General features: G+C 44.0%; 1 protein-coding gene across 4 annotated transcripts in view; it reads right to left on the reverse strand.

Moving 5' to 3' along the window:
- Nucleotides 1–14,498, reverse strand: part of POC1A (POC1 centriolar protein A) — a 79,681-nt gene extending 65,183 nt beyond the window's left edge. Inside the window, exons 1-2 of one of the 4 annotated variants that reach the window (XM_049862864.1) lie at nt 14,082–14,402; nt 113–197 (exon numbers count right to left, since the gene is read on the reverse strand). In XM_049862864.1, coding sequence (XP_049718821.1) covers nt 113–197; nt 14,082–14,099 — 103 coding nt within the window. In that variant the 5' untranslated portion in view covers nt 14,100–14,402. Of the gene's footprint in view, nt 1–112; nt 198–14,081; nt 14,406–14,434 lie in introns of those variants that run through there. The other 3 variants (XM_049862867.1, XM_049862863.1, XM_049862866.1) reach the window with 3 other exon arrangements.
- Nucleotides 14,499–15,618: the final 1,120 nt, after the last annotated feature.

Raw genomic sequence — 15,618 nt, forward strand, 5'->3', positions numbered from 1 at the left:
ACAGAGCCCCTGTATCCTCGCTATGCTGTGCACCCCCCAGCCCACTCCCCTGGTGGAAGCTCAGTCCTCTCAGCTCGTAACCTAGACCCTCGGACAAGATGCCTGCTCTTACCCAACTGCTTCGTGTTGAGACTGAAGTCCACACTGGTAACTGCATCTCGGTGGCCCTTAAAATGCCTCTCCAGCGAGGGGTCCTCCTGGGGGAGAGTGTGGGTCAAATGTGGGAAGCGTGGGTGAGGAAGGGGCTTCCCCAGGGGCCAAGACTCTTCCCACAGCAGCTGCAAGGGGCTTAAAAATGTTTGAGGCGTGATCTCACGTATAGACAATCCTAAGGAATCCCCCCAAAAACTACTAAAACTAATAAGTGAGTTCAGCAAGCTTGCAGTATACAAGATCACTACACAGAAATCAATTGTATTTCTGTACACTAGCAATGAACAATCTGAAAAATAAAAAGAAAGCAATTCCATTTACAATAGCATAAAAAATAGAAATAAATTTAACAAAAGAAGTGCAAGAAAAAAAATGAAACAGGACCCATACCTCACACCATGCACAAAAACTAACTCCAAGTGGATCAAAGACTTAAACATAAAGGCTAAAACGATAAAGATCATGGAAGAAAAAATAGGGACAACGGTAGGAGCCCTAATACAAGGCATAAACAGAATATAAAACATTACCAAAAATGACGAAGAGAAACCAGATAACTGGGAGCTCCTAAAAATCAAACACCTATGCTCATCTAAAGACTTCACCAAAAGAGTAAAAAGGCCACCTACAGACTGGGAAAGAATTTTCAGCTATGACATCTCTGACCAGCGCCTGCTCTCTAAAATCTATATGATTCTGTCAAAACTCAACCACAAAAAGACAAACAACCCAATCAAGAAGTGGGCAAAGGATATGAACATGCACTTCACTAAGGAAGATATTCAGGCAGCTAACAGATACATGAGAAAATGCTCTCGATCATTAGCCATTAGAGAAATGCAAATTAAAACTATGATGAGATTCCATCTCACTCCAACAAGGCTGGCATCAATCCAAAAAACACAAAATAATAAATGTTGGAGAGGCTGCGGAGAGATTGGAACTCATATACACTGCTGGTGGGAATGTAAAATGGTACAACCACTTTGGAAATCTATCTGGCGTTATCTTAAACAGTTAGGAATAGAACTGCCATACAACCCAGAAATCCCACTCCTCGGAATATACCCTAGAGAAATAAGAGCCTTCGCACGAACAGATATATGCACACCCATGTTCATTGCAGCTCTGTTTACAATACCAAAAAGCTGGAAGCAACCAAGGTGTCCATCAACAGATGAACGGTTAAATAAATTGTGGTATATTCACACAATGGAATACTACACATCGATAAAGAACAGTGAGGAATCTGTGAAACATTTCATAACATGGAGGAACCTGGAAGGCATTATGCTGAGTGAAATTAGTCAGAGGCAAAAGGACTAATATTGTATAAGACCACTATTATAAGATCTTGAGAAATAGTATAAACTGAGAAGAACACATACTTTTGTGGTTACGAGGGGGGGAGGGAGGGAGGGTGGGAGAGGGTTTTTTACTGATTAGTTAGTAGATAAGAATTACTTTAGGTGAAGGGAAGGACAATACTCAATACATGGAAGGTCAGCTCAACTGGGCTGGACCAAAAGCAAAGAAGTTTCCGGGATAAACTGAATGCTTCAAAGGTCAGCGGAGCAAGGGCGGGGGTTTGGGGACCATGGTTTAAGGGGACTTCTAAGTCAATTGGCAAAATAATTCTATTATGAAAACATTCTGCATCCCACTTTGAAATGTGGCGTCTGGGGTCTTAAATGCTAACAAGCGGCCATCTAAGATGCATCAATTGGTCTCAACCCACCTGGATCAAAGGAGAATGAAGAACACCAAGGTCACACGATAACTATGAGCCCAAGGAACAGAAAGGGCCACATGAACCAGAGACTTACATCATCCTGAGACCAGAAGAACTAGATGGTGCCTGGCCACAACCGATGACTGCCCTGACAGGGAGCACAACAGAGAACCCCTGAGGGAGCAGGAGATCAGGGGGAGGCAGACCCCAAATTCTCATGAAAAGACCAGACTTAATGGTCTGACTGAGACTAGAAGAATCCCGGCGGTCATGGTCCCCAAACCTTCTGTTGGCCCAGGACAGGAACCATTCCCAAAGACAACTCATCAGACGTGGAAGGGACTGGACAATGGGTAGGAGAGAGATGATGATGAAGAGTGAGCTACTTGCATCAGGTGGACACTTGAGACTGTGTTGGCATCTCCTGTCTGGAGGGGAGATGGGAGGGTAGAGAGGGTTAGAAGCTGGCAAAATTGTCACGAAAGGAGACACTGGAAGGGCTGACTCATTAGGGGGAGAGAAAGTGGGAGTATGGAGTAAGGTGTATATAAACTTATATGTGACAGTCTGACTTGATTTGTAAACGTTCACTTGAAGCTCAATAAAAGTTAATAAAAAAAAAAGTGCAAGATTTGTACAGCAAAAGCTACAAAACATCACTGAAAGAAATTCAAGTCCTAGATAAATGGGAAGACATCCCTGTTCATGGTTTGAAAGACTTAACAACGTTAAGATGGTAATACTCACCAAACTGATCTACAAGCTCAATACAATTGCTATTGAAACCCCAGCTGCCTTTTTTGCTGGAATTGATAAACTAATCCTAAAATTCATATGAAAATGCAAGACACCCAGAATGGCCAAAGCAATCTTCAAAAGGAACAAAACTGGAGGACTGAAACTTCCCAATTTCAAAACTTACTACAAAGCTACGGTAATCAAAACAGTATAGTACTGGTATACAGACAGACATATAAACCAATGGAATAGAATTGAAAATCCAGAAATAAATCATTACATCTATGACCAGTTGATTTTCGACCAGGGCACCAAGACATTCAATGAGGAAAGAACAGTCGCTTCAACAAATGGTGCTGGGACAATTGGATAGCCACGTGCAAAAGAATGAAGCTGGACCCTTACTTCCCACCATATACAAATACTAACTCAAAATGTATCACTGATCTAAATATAAGAGTTAAAACTATAAATCTTAGGAGAGAAAACAAAACCCAGACCCATTGCCATAGAGTAGATTCTGACTCATAGCTACTCTATAGAACAGAATAGCACTGCCCCATAGGGTTTCCAAGGCTGTAATCTTTACTGGAGCAGACTGCCACAGAGTGGTGGATGGATTTGAACCACCAACATTTCAGTTAGCAGCCACGTACTTAACCACTGTACCACCAGGGCTCCTTCTTAAGTGAAAACACAGGGTAAATCTTCATAATCTCGGACTAGGCAATGACTTCTTAGATATGACACTGTTATAGATTGAACTGTGCCCCCCTAAATGTATGTCAACTTAGTTAGGCCATGATTCACACTATTATGTGATGGTCCACCATTTTGTCATCTGATGTGATTTTTCCTATGCATTGTGTTGTAAATCCTACCTCTATGATGTTAAAGAGGCAGGAGTAGAGACAGTTATGTTAATGAGGCAGGGCTCAATCTACAAGATTAGGTTGTATCTTGAGTTAATCTCTTTTGAGATACAAAAGAAAGAAGTTAGCGGAGAGACAGGGGGACCTCCTACCACCAAGAAAGCAGAGCTGGGAGCAGAACGTGTCCTTTGGACCCAGGGTCCCTGCACTGAGAAGCTCCTAGACCAGGGGAAGACTGATGACAAGGACCTTCCCCCAGAGCCGACAGAGATAGAAAGCCTTCCCCTGGAGCTGGCACCCTGAATTTGAATTTCCAGCCTCCCAGATTGTGAGAGAATATATTTCTCTTTGTTAAAGCCACCCACTTGTGGTATTTCTGTTATAGCAGCACGAGGTAACTAAGACAGACACCAAAAGCACAAACAACAGAAGAAAAAGCAGATAAGTTAAAATTACTAAAATAAAAAACTTTTATGCATCAAAAGACACTATCAAGAAAGTGAAGAGAATGCACAGAAGGGGAGAAAACACATGCAAATCATGTCTGCTAAGGTTCTAGTACCTAGAATATATAATAAACTCAACAGCAAAAAGATAAACAACCAAATGTAAAAATGGATAAAGGACTTGAGTAAGCATTTCTCCAAAATACATACAAATAACTAGTATGCAAGTGAAAAGATACTTGACATCATTAGTCACCAAGAAAATGAAAATCAAAACCACACTGATATCTCACTTAACACCCACTAGAATAGCTAGCCTCCATGCCTCTGTCAGTCTGTCATACTATGGGGGCTTGCATGTTGCTGTGATGCTGGAAGCTATGCCACCAGTATTCAAATACCAGCAAGGTCACCCATGGCAGATGGGTTTCAGCTAAGCTTCCAGACTAAGACAGACTAGAAAGAAGGAGTCAGCAGTCTAGTTCTGAAAAGAATTAGCCAGTGAAAACCTTATGAATAGCAGTGGAACACTGTCTGATAGAGTACCAGAAGATGAGCCCCACAAGTTGGAAGGTACCCAAAATATATCTGGGGAAGAACTGCCTCCTCAAAGTAACGTTGACCTTAATGACGTGGATCGAGTCAAGGTCTCGGGACCTTCATCTGAAGATGTGGCACGACTCAAAATGAGAAGAAACGGCTGCAAACATCCATTAATAATTGGAACAAGGAATGTAAGAAGTAATGAATCCAGGGAAATTGGAAATTGTCAAAAACAAAATGGAATGCATAAACATCGATATCCTAGGCATTAAAAAACCTCTTGCTGTAGAGTTGATTCCGACTCATAGCAACCCTATAGGACAGACCAGAACAGTACCATAGGGTTTCCAAGGAGCGGCTGGTGGATTCGAACTGCTGACATTTTCTTTTTTTTATAATTTTTATTGTGCCTTAAGTGAAAGTTTACAAATCAAGTCAGTCTCTCACACACAAACTTATATATACACCTTGCTACATACTCCCAATTACTCTCCCCCTAATGAGACAGCCCGCTCTCTCCCTCCACCCTCTCTTTTCACGTCCATTTCGCCAGCTTCTAACCCCCTCTACCCTCTCATCTCCCCTCCAGGCAGGAGATGCCAACATAGTCTCAAGTCTCCATCTGATCCAAGAAGCTCACTCCTCACCACGAACCACTGACATTTTCGTTACCAGTCACAGTTCACTGTTGCCCTTAACCACTGCACAACCAGAGCTCCATCCTAGGCATTAGTGAACTGAAATGGACTGGTATTGGCCATTCTGAATTAGACAATCGTTGGGTCTACTATGCTGAGAATGACAACTTGAAGAGGAATGTCGCTGCATTCATTGTCAAAAAGAAGATTTCAAGATCTATCCTAAAGTACAATGCTGTCAGTGATAGGATAATATTCATACACCAACAAGGAAAACCAGTTAATATGACTATTATTCAAATTTACGCACCAACCTCTAAGGCCAAAGATGAAGAAATTGAAGATTTTCACCAATCTCTGCAGTCTGAAATTGATCAAACATACAATCAGGATGCACTGATAAATTACTGGTGATTGGAATTCGATACTTGGCAACAAAGAAGGATCTGTAGTTGAAAAATGTGGCCTTGGTGATAGAAACGATGCTGGAGATTGTGTGATAGAATTTTGCAAGACCAACAACTTCATTGCAAATACCTTTTTTCACAAACATAAATGGCAACTATACACGTGGACCTCGCTAGATGGAATATACAGGAATTAAACCAACTACAGCTATGGAAAGAGACAATGGCAAAGCTCAACATAATCAGTTAGAAGAAAGCCAGGGGCCAATCGTGAAATAGACCCTGTGGAATAGATCATCAATTGCTCATCTGCAAGTTTAATTTGAAACTGAAGAAAGTTAGAACGAGTCCACAAGAGCCAAAGTACGACCTTGTGTATATCCCACCTGACTTTAGAGACCATCTCAAGAATAGATTTGACATGTTGAACACTTAATGACCAAAGACCAGAGCGGCTGTGGAATGACATCAAGGATATCATACATGAAGAAACCAAAAGGTCATTAAAAAGACAGGAAAGAAAGAAAAGACCAAAATGGATGTCAGAAGAGACCCTGAAACTTGCTCTTGAACATCGAGCAGCTAAAGCAAAAGGAAGAAATTATAAGGTAAAAGAACTAAACAGAAGATTTCAAAGGGCAGCTAATGAAGACAAAGTAAAGTATTATAATGACATGTGCAAAGACCTAGAGATAGAAAAACAAAAGGGAAAAACATGCTCGGCATTTCTCAAATTGAAAGAAATGAAGAAAAAATTCAAGCCCTCGAGTTGTAATATCAAAGGATTCTATGGGGAAAATATTAAAGGACGCAGGAAGCATCAAAAGAAGATGGAAGGCATACACAGAGTCACTATACAAAAAAGAATTGGTCAACATTCAACCATTTCAGGAGGTAGAATATGATCAGGAATCAACGGTACTTAAGGAAGAAGTCCAAGTTGCACTGAAGGCATTGGCAAAGAACAAGGCTCCAGGAATTGACAGAATACCAACTGAGATGGTTCAACAAACGAATGCAACACTGGAAGTACTCACTTGTCTATGCCAAGAAATGTGGAAGACAGCTGCCTGGCCAACCAACTGGAAGAGATCCATATTTATGCCTATCCCCAAGAAAGGTGATCCAAACGAATGTGGGAATTATCAAATAATATCACTAATATCACACACAAGTAAAATTTTTTTGAAGATCATTCAAAAGTGGCTGCAGCAGTAGATCAACAGGGAACTGCCAGAAATTCCAGCTGGGTTCAGAAGAGGATGTGGAAACAGGGATATCACTGTTGATGTCAGATGGGTCTTGGCTGAAAATAGAGAATACCAGAAAGATGTTTGCCTTTGACTACGCAAAGGCATTTTGACTGTGTGGATCACAACAAATTATGGATAACGCTGCGAAGAACAGGAATTCCAAAATACTTAATTATGCTCATGAGGAACCTGTACGTAGATCAAGAGGCACTTATTTGAATAGAACAAGGGGATACTGCATGGTTTAAAGTCAGGAAAGGTGTGTATCAGGGTTGTATTCTGTGACCGTACTTATTTAATCTGTACTCTGAGCAAATAACCTGAAAAGCTGGACTATATGAGGCAGAACGGGATATCAGGATTGGAGGGAGACTCATTAACAACCTGCATTATGCAGATGACAAACCTTGCTTGTCGAAAGTGAAGTGGACTTGAAGCACTTACTGATGAAGATTAAAGACCACAGCCTTCAGTATGGATTACACCTCAACATAAAGAAAACAAAAATCCTCACAACTGGACCAATAAACCACATCATGATAAACAGAGAAAAGACTGAAGTTGTCAAGGATTTCATTTTACTTGGATCCACAATCAACACCCATGGAAGCAGCAGTCAAGAAATCAAAAGACACATTGTATTGAGCAAATCTGCTGCAAAGGACCTCTTCAAAGTGTTGAAAAGCAAAGATGTCACTTTAAGGATAAGGAGCACCTGGCCCAAGCCATGGTGTTTTCAATCGCCTCATATGCATGTGAAAGCTGCACTATGAATAAGGAAGACTGAAGGAGAATTGGTGCCTTTGAATTGTGGTGTTGGTAAAAATACTGAAAATACCATGGACTGCCTAAAGAATTAACAAATCTGTCTTGGAAGAAGTAACCAGAGTGTTCCTTAGAAGCAGGGATGGCGAGACTATGTCTCACATACTTTGGGCATGTTATCAGTCCCTGGAGAAAGACATTATTCTTGATAAAGTAGTCAGTCAAAGGGGGAAGACCCTCAAGGAAATGGACTGACACAGTGGCTACAGCAATGGGCTCAAGCGTAACAATGATTGTGAGGATGGCACAGGACCGGGCAGTGTTTTGTTCTGTTGTACACAGGGTGGCTATGAGTTGGAACTGATTCGATGTCACATAACAACAAAAAGAAGGATGGCTAGAATCAAAAAGTCAGATAGTAAATGTTGAGGAAGACGTGGAGAAATTGGAACCCTCGTACATCGCTGGTGGGAATGTAAAATGGTGCAGCCACTGTGGAAGACAGCCTGATTGTTCCTAAATGGATTACACATAGTCCCTGTATGACCCAGCAATCCCACTCCTAGGAATATACCCAAGAGAACTAAATATATGTTGTTGCTGTTGTGTGCTGTCGAGTCGATTCCAACTCACTGCAACCCTCTAGGGCAGAGTGGAACTGCCCCATAGGGTTTCCTAGGCTGTAATCTTTATAGGAGCAGATCGCCAGGTCTTTTCTCCCACAGAGCTGCTGGTGGGTTTGAACTGCCAACCTTTCAGATAACAGCTGAGCATTTAAGCCTTGCATCACCAGGGCTCCTTACTGGACATATATGTCCACACAAAAACTAATACACAAGTGTTTATCACAGCATTATCCGTAACAGCCAAAGGTGGAAACAAACCCAACGTTCATCAACTGGCAAGAGGATAGGCAAAGTTGGCGTAGCCATACGATGGGACATTATTTCACTACAAAAAGGAGTAAAGCACCGATACATGCTACAATGTGCAGGAACCTCGAAAACGTCATGCTAGTGAAAGAGGACATTCACCAAAACCCATATATTATATGGTTCTATTCAAATGAAATGTCCAGAACAGAGAAATCTACAGAGTAAGTAGATTAATGGTTGCTTAGGTGTGGAGTATGTGCCCTGGTTGTACACCTCTTAGGCACTCAGCTGCTAACCAAACCCACCCAGCAGCTCCACGGGAGAAAGACCTGGTCATCTGCTTCTATAAGGATTACTGTTGCTGTGGTGTGTCGAGTTGCTCCACTGGAGAAAAGACCGTAAAGGTTACAGCCATAGAAACCCTATGGGACAGTTCTACTCTGTCACACGGGGTTGCTATGAGTCGAAATCAACTCCATGGCACCTAACAATAAGGGCTGGGGTGGGGTGAAGGGATAGGCAGGTGTAGCTAAAGAGCATGGGGTTTCTTTTTGATGTGATGTAAATGCTCTAGAATTGTGGTGATACCCATAAAATAAACAGTAACACCTGAGAGGACCATGCTGCTTGGAAAAATCAATTATACAAGATCAAAAGGGCAATATTTGCCCAAAAGCAATGATGAGAAGGCAGGAAAAGGGTAGAAAATCAGGACAAAAGGAAACAGGGAACCCAGGGCAGAAATGGGGAGAGTGCTGACACATTGTGGGGAACGAAACCAAGGCCATGAAACACTTTACGTACAAACTCTCCAGCGGGAATCTAATTTGCTCTGTAAACTTCCACCTAACACACAATAAAAAAAATTAATTAAAAAAAATTGTGGTGATGGTTGCACATACCTGTGAATACACTAAAAATCACTGAATTATACACTTTAAGTGGCTGGATTGTATATCTTGAATTATATCTCAATAAAGCTATGTTTTTAAAAAGTGAAAACACAGCCCACAGAAGGGTGAAAATATTTACAAATCATATATCTGATAATAAACTTGTATCCAGGATATTTAAAAGAACTCTTACAACTCAATAACAAAAAGATAAATAACCCAATTAAAAAGTGGGCAAAAGATCTGAGGAGACATTTCTTCAGGGAAGATATATATAAGCATGTGAAAAGATTAGTCATCAGGGAATGCAAATCAAAACTACAATGAGATTATCATTTCACACCCACTTTTTAAAATTTTTTTTTTTTTTAGAGTGGCTAGAAACGAGCCCTGGTTGCACAATGGTTAAGCACTTGGTTCCTAACCAAAAGGTCAGTGCTGTGGGCCCACCAGCTGTTCTGCAGGAGAAAAGATCTGGTGATCTGCTCTGGGAAACCCACACAACAACAACAATAGGGTGGTTGGAATAAAAGCAAAGGAAAGGAAGAAGAAAAAGGGAAGGAGGAAGGCAGGGAGGGAACAAGTGTTGGTGAGGGTATGGAGAATTCAGAACCCCCATACAGTGCTGATGGGAATGTAAATGGTGCGGCCACTGTGGAAAACACTTTGGCAGTTACCAAACGAACCAGCAATTCCACTCCTAGGCATAGAGCCAAAACTCAAAAACGTGTTCACACAAAAACTTGCACGTGAATGTTCATAGAAACATTATTCATAAAACCCCAAAACTGGAAACAACTCAAATGTCCCCCAACTGATGAAGAGAGAAACAAATGTGGTATATCTATGCAATGAAATATTATTCAGCCATAAAAAGGAATGAAGTACTGATAATATGCTACAACATGGGGGAACCTTGAAAACAATGTGCTCACTGAAAGAAAACAGAAACAAAAGGCCACATACTGTATAATCCCATTTATATGAAATATCCAGAATAAGCAAATCCACAGAGACAGAAAATAGAACAGCGGTTGTCAGGGGCTGGGAGTGGGGAGGGGAATGGGGAAAGACTGTTTAATGGGTACTATTAAAAAAAAAAAGGTTTTTTTTTTTTTTATTATGGACTGAACTGTGTCCCCCAAAAATATCTGTCAACTTGCCTAGGTCATGATTCCCTTGTATGATTGTCTACCATTTCATCTTCTGATGTGATTTCCCTATATGCTGTAAATCCTATCACTACGATGTAATAAAATAGATTAGCGGCAGTTATATTGACGAGGTCTACAAGATTCCGTAGTGTCTTAAGCCAAGCTCTGTTGAGATATAAAAGACAGAAGCAAGCAGAGAGACATGGGGACCTCATATCACCAAGCAGCACAGGGAGCAGAGTGCGTCCTTTGGACCTGAGGTTCCTGCGATGAGATGCTCCCAGACTGAGGCAAGGCTGATGTCAAGGACCTTCCTCCAGAGCTAACAGAGAGAGAAACCCTTCCCCTGGAGCCAGCACCCTGAATTCAGACTTCTGGCCTACTAGACAGTGAGAAAATAAATTTATCTTTGTTAAAGCCATCCACTTGGGGTATTTCTGTTACAGCAGCACTAGGTGACTAAGACAGGTACAGACAGGGTTTCTCTTTGGGGTGATGAAAATGTTCTGGAATTAGTGCTGATGGCTGTACAACACTGTGAATATACTAAAACCACTGAATTGTATACTTTAAAAGAATTTTACGGTGTGTGAATAACATCTCAATAAAGTTATTTTTTAAAGTTCAGAAAGAGAAAAAAGGGGAGGGGGTCTTTCAGAACCCCCATCTCAGGAAGTAGGTCCCATACCTTCAGTCTCACCACAGACTGACCAGTGAACCCAAAGGTCAGCTGTCTCAGCCATCTAGTGCTGCTGTAACAGGAATACCACAAGTGGATGGCTTTAACAGAAGTTCATTCTCTTACAGTCTAGGAGGCTAGAAGTCCGAATCCAGGATGCCGGCTCCATGGAAAGGCTTTCTCTCTCTGTCGGCTCTGGAGCAAGGTCCTTGCCATCAATCTTCCCCCAATCTAGGAGCTTCTCAGTTCAGGGACCCCGAGTCCAAAGGACTGCTCTGCTCCTGGCACTACTTTCTTGGTAGTATGAGGTCCCCTGTCTCTCTAGTTGATTTTCTTTTATATCTCAAAAGAGTTTGACTCAAAATACAACCTAATATATTCACACAGTGGAATACTATGCATCAGTAAAGAACAATGATGAATCCATGAAACATTTCACAACATGGAGGAATCTGGAAGGCATTATGCTGAGTGAAATTAGTCAGTTGCAAAAGGACAAATATTGTTTGTGACCACTATTATAAGAACTCAAGAAATAGTTTAAACACAGAAGAAAATATTCTTTGATGGGGAGGGAGGGAGGGAAAGGGTATTCACTAATTAGATAGTAGACAAGAACTATTTTAGGTGAAGGGAAAGACAACACAGAGTATAGGAGAGGTCAGCACAACTGGACAAAACCAAAAGCAGACAAGTTTCCTGAATAAGCCAAAAGCTTCAAAAGCAAGAGTAGCAGGGGCAGGGGTCTGGGGATCATGGTTTCAGGGGACAGCTAGGTCAAGTGGCACAATAAGATCTACTAAGAAAACATTCTGCACCCCACTTTGGTGAGTGGCGTCTGAGGTCTTAAACGCTAGCAAGCGGCCATCTAAGATGCATCACTTGGTCTCAACCTACCTGGAGCAAAGAAGAATGAAGAACACCAAAGATACAAGGTTAACTATGAGCCCAAGACACAGAAAGGGCCACATAAATCAGAGACTACATCAGCCTGAGACCGGAAGAACTAGATGGTCCCCGGCTACAACCAATGACTGTCCTGATAGGGAACACAATAGAGAATCCCTGATGGAGCAGGAGAGCAGTGGGATGCAGACCTCAAATTCTCGTAAAAAGACCAGACTTAATGCTCTGACACCAGAAGGACCCCGGAGGTCATGGTTCCCAGACCTTATGTTAACCCAAGACTGGAACCATTCCCAAAGCCAACTCTTCAGACAGGAATTAGACTAGACTGTAAGATAGAAAATGATACTGGTGAGGAGTGAGCTTCTTGGCTCAAGTAGACACACGAGATCATGTGGGCAGTTCCTGTGTGGAGGGGAGATGAGAAGGCAGAGGACAGAGGCTGGCTGAATGGACACAGGGAATACAGGATGGAAAGGAGTGTGCTATCTCATTAGGGGGAGAGCAACTAGGAGTACATAAAAAGGTGTATATAAATTTTTGTGTAAAAGACTGACTTGATTTGTAAACTTTCACTTAAAGCACAATAAAAAATCATAAATAAAACCTAATCTTGCAGAGTGAGTCCTGCCTCATTAACATAACTACCTCTAACCCTGCCTCATTAACATCATAGAGGTAGGATTTACAACATGTAGGAAAATCACATCAGACGACAAAATGGTGGACAATCACTCAATACTGGGAAACATGGCCCAGCCCAGTTGGCACACATTTTGGGGAAACACAATTCAATCAATAACATCAGCTACGCCTGGACAGGCCCGTAGTGACATCACCACAGCTGCCGCCGCCGCCGCCACTTAAACAACATCAGAGAGCAGTAGGGCCATTCAGGCACTGCTTTGGCAGACAAAGGCGAGAATATTCTGGGGAATTTCTCCAGAGACACAGAGCTCCTGACTCAGCCATCAAAACATGTCCCACCACCCCAAACATCAGAAACCTCAAAGAAGTATCTTGGGTGTCCCCAGGGAGCTCAGCAAGCCCTCCTCTTGGGAAAGGATGCCCTTGGGGTAGACCAAGGCGGCCACCACCCCACAGAGCTGTGCCCAGCTGCACCCCCAACACACCTGCCTAAGTCCCTTTTCAACAAGAGGCAATGGCAGTTGGGGCCCCCACAAAATAGTAGTAAGTAACTGCCTCATGACCACCGAGCTGTCACCTGAGCTTCTTGGAAGAACAAGAGCAAGACAGTGTCCACCTCTAGGCTCAGTGCACAGAGGCAAGTTCAGGTGCACCGCTGACTTGGGGGCCCTTGAAGCCTCCCTCAAGCCCCCCTCCCTTAATCCCACAGGTTCTGTGTTCCCCATAGGCCAGCCTCGTCTCCCCCAATCCAGTGGTTTATTCAAGTGTGGGGGGGGCACCAAATTAGTGGTCAAAAGGCCTGGATCTTAGTCTGGGCCCTCTGCCCAAATCCCCAGACACCGAAGGAGGCCACAGGCTGCCACCCAGCCTCCCTGACTCTCCACCCAGACAAAGGGCCAGGCTGGTTCAAAACAACCCGCAAAAAGAAGGGGGCTTTTCTGAGCCTGGGACTCAGAGAGGATGGCCAATCCAGGCATCCCAGCTGCCCGCTGTTCCCTCCTGTCGAGCTGGACGTGTCCTCAACAAGGCCCCCATCCAGCCACCCACTGCTCAAGATGGAGATACTGAGGCCAGTGAAGCCCGACGCTGGCCCCAGGTCACACCTCGAGTCGGGCTATCCCCCACTAGAATGCAAACCCTGGGACATGGACTGGTTTCTTCGCCCCAGCGGCCCTGCACAGGGCCTGGTACGAAGGAGGCGCTCAGTAAGTGTCCCGACTCTGCGCTCCCTGCACAAATGGGTAAACTGAGGTAAGAGAGGATCGGCCCGGAACCCGGCGCCCCATCCGCTTCTCTCGCAGCCATCACGCTGGCCAGGCGCCCGCTGCCCCAGCGAGGAGACTAAGACCGGGCGCCCGCCGCTGCCAGCAGAGACTTACCGGGCAGGGTATAGCCATCGCCGGGCTGGGGTCGCCCGAGGAGCCCCGAGAGCTCTAAGAAGCAGCGGCAGCAGCCGTTGCGGCCCGTTCAGTTTCCGCGCCCCCAACCGCCGCCAATAGCAACGCGGGTCGCGCCACCGCTCCCCGCCTACTGCAATTAAAGGAGAGGCGGCCCGCAGATTTTTGTCCCCCGACCGGAAGCAGCGCTATATTGCCAGCTCCGTGGTCTCGGCGCCCTCCGCCCAGTTGCGCCAGACCAGACAGCCCACACAAGGCGCTGCTAGAGGCTTCTGTCCGCTGTTGCTCATTTCTCCACAAAAATTAAAAAAGCTCAGGAAGACAACTTTCCCCACCTGCCTGTTGCCCTGCTGCCATGCCGGCGAGCAGAGTCTTCTGGGAAATGCAGTTCCAAGCCGCCCCGCATTATCCTGTCTGGAGAAAGGAGGAACTACATTTCCCGAGATGCCATGAGGTAAGGGCCGGGTTTCGAGACCCCAAGCGAGGGCCTTAAGGGTCCCGGAAGTGGAGGACACGTGGCCGCCGTGTTAGTGTTGTCTTAAAGCACCAATGCGCACAGGCGCAGCTGGTTTTTCGGCAAGATTCCCTTGAAAGAACCAATTATTCGCCCCTCCGGAACTCTTTAAATCGTTCGCCTGTCCTAACGCGCGTAAAACAAGGGTTGATTTAAAAGAGCACAAGTCCCTCGGAAGTACATCCATGGAATGAGAGTGACTTGGGTTCTGATCTGGACTTAAAACCTGTTCGGTTTGAACCCCTGGAAGAATTTACATTTCCACCACAAATGTACTGAATCAGAATTTACATTTTAACAAGATCCCCAGGTGAGTCTTATGTATAATAAATTTTGAGGACAGAATTGGCCCCTAACCAGCAGCCGTAGCAAGGCCTCGGAACTTGTATACAGCAAATCTCAGCAGGGGTTAGAACTGGAATGAACTGGTTCGAAGCCCTGGTTCCGATTCCACTTCTTGCTTCGTTGTGTGACTTTAGGAAAACCTCATCTGCTCTCTGGGCTTCAGTATCCCCATTTGTAGTATGAGGGCATGTGATATGGCCTGACCCTCTAAGGAGCCTTTCAAAACGCGAGCCCGTTGCCATCGAGTCGATTCGGACTCATGAGCCTTTAGACCTGAGAAAACCGCTTGCCCTCAAATCCATTCCAACTCATGGTGATTCCACGTGTTTCAGGGTAGAACTGTTCCGGAGGATTTTCTTGGCTATAATCTTTTACAGAAGCTCATTGTCAGGCCGTTCATCTGCAGCGCCGCTGGGTGGATTCTAACAGACCAACCTGTAGGTTAGAAGCGGAGTGCAAACCGTTTGGGCCACCCAGGAACCTGTCAGACCTGAGGAGCTATGATAAATTATTGTTGCTGTTGTTACGTGTCATCAAGTCAGTTCCAACTCATAGCGACCCTATGTCTCACGGAACAAAACACTGCCCAGTCCTGTGCCATCCTCACAATTGTTGCTATGTCTAAGCTTATTGTTGCAGCCACGGTGTCAATCCATCTTG

Source organism: Elephas maximus, chromosome 20 (assembly GCF_024166365.1).
Source record: "Elephas maximus indicus isolate mEleMax1 chromosome 20, mEleMax1 primary haplotype, whole genome shotgun sequence".
Taxonomy (NCBI): domain Eukaryota; kingdom Metazoa; phylum Chordata; class Mammalia; order Proboscidea; family Elephantidae; genus Elephas; species Elephas maximus.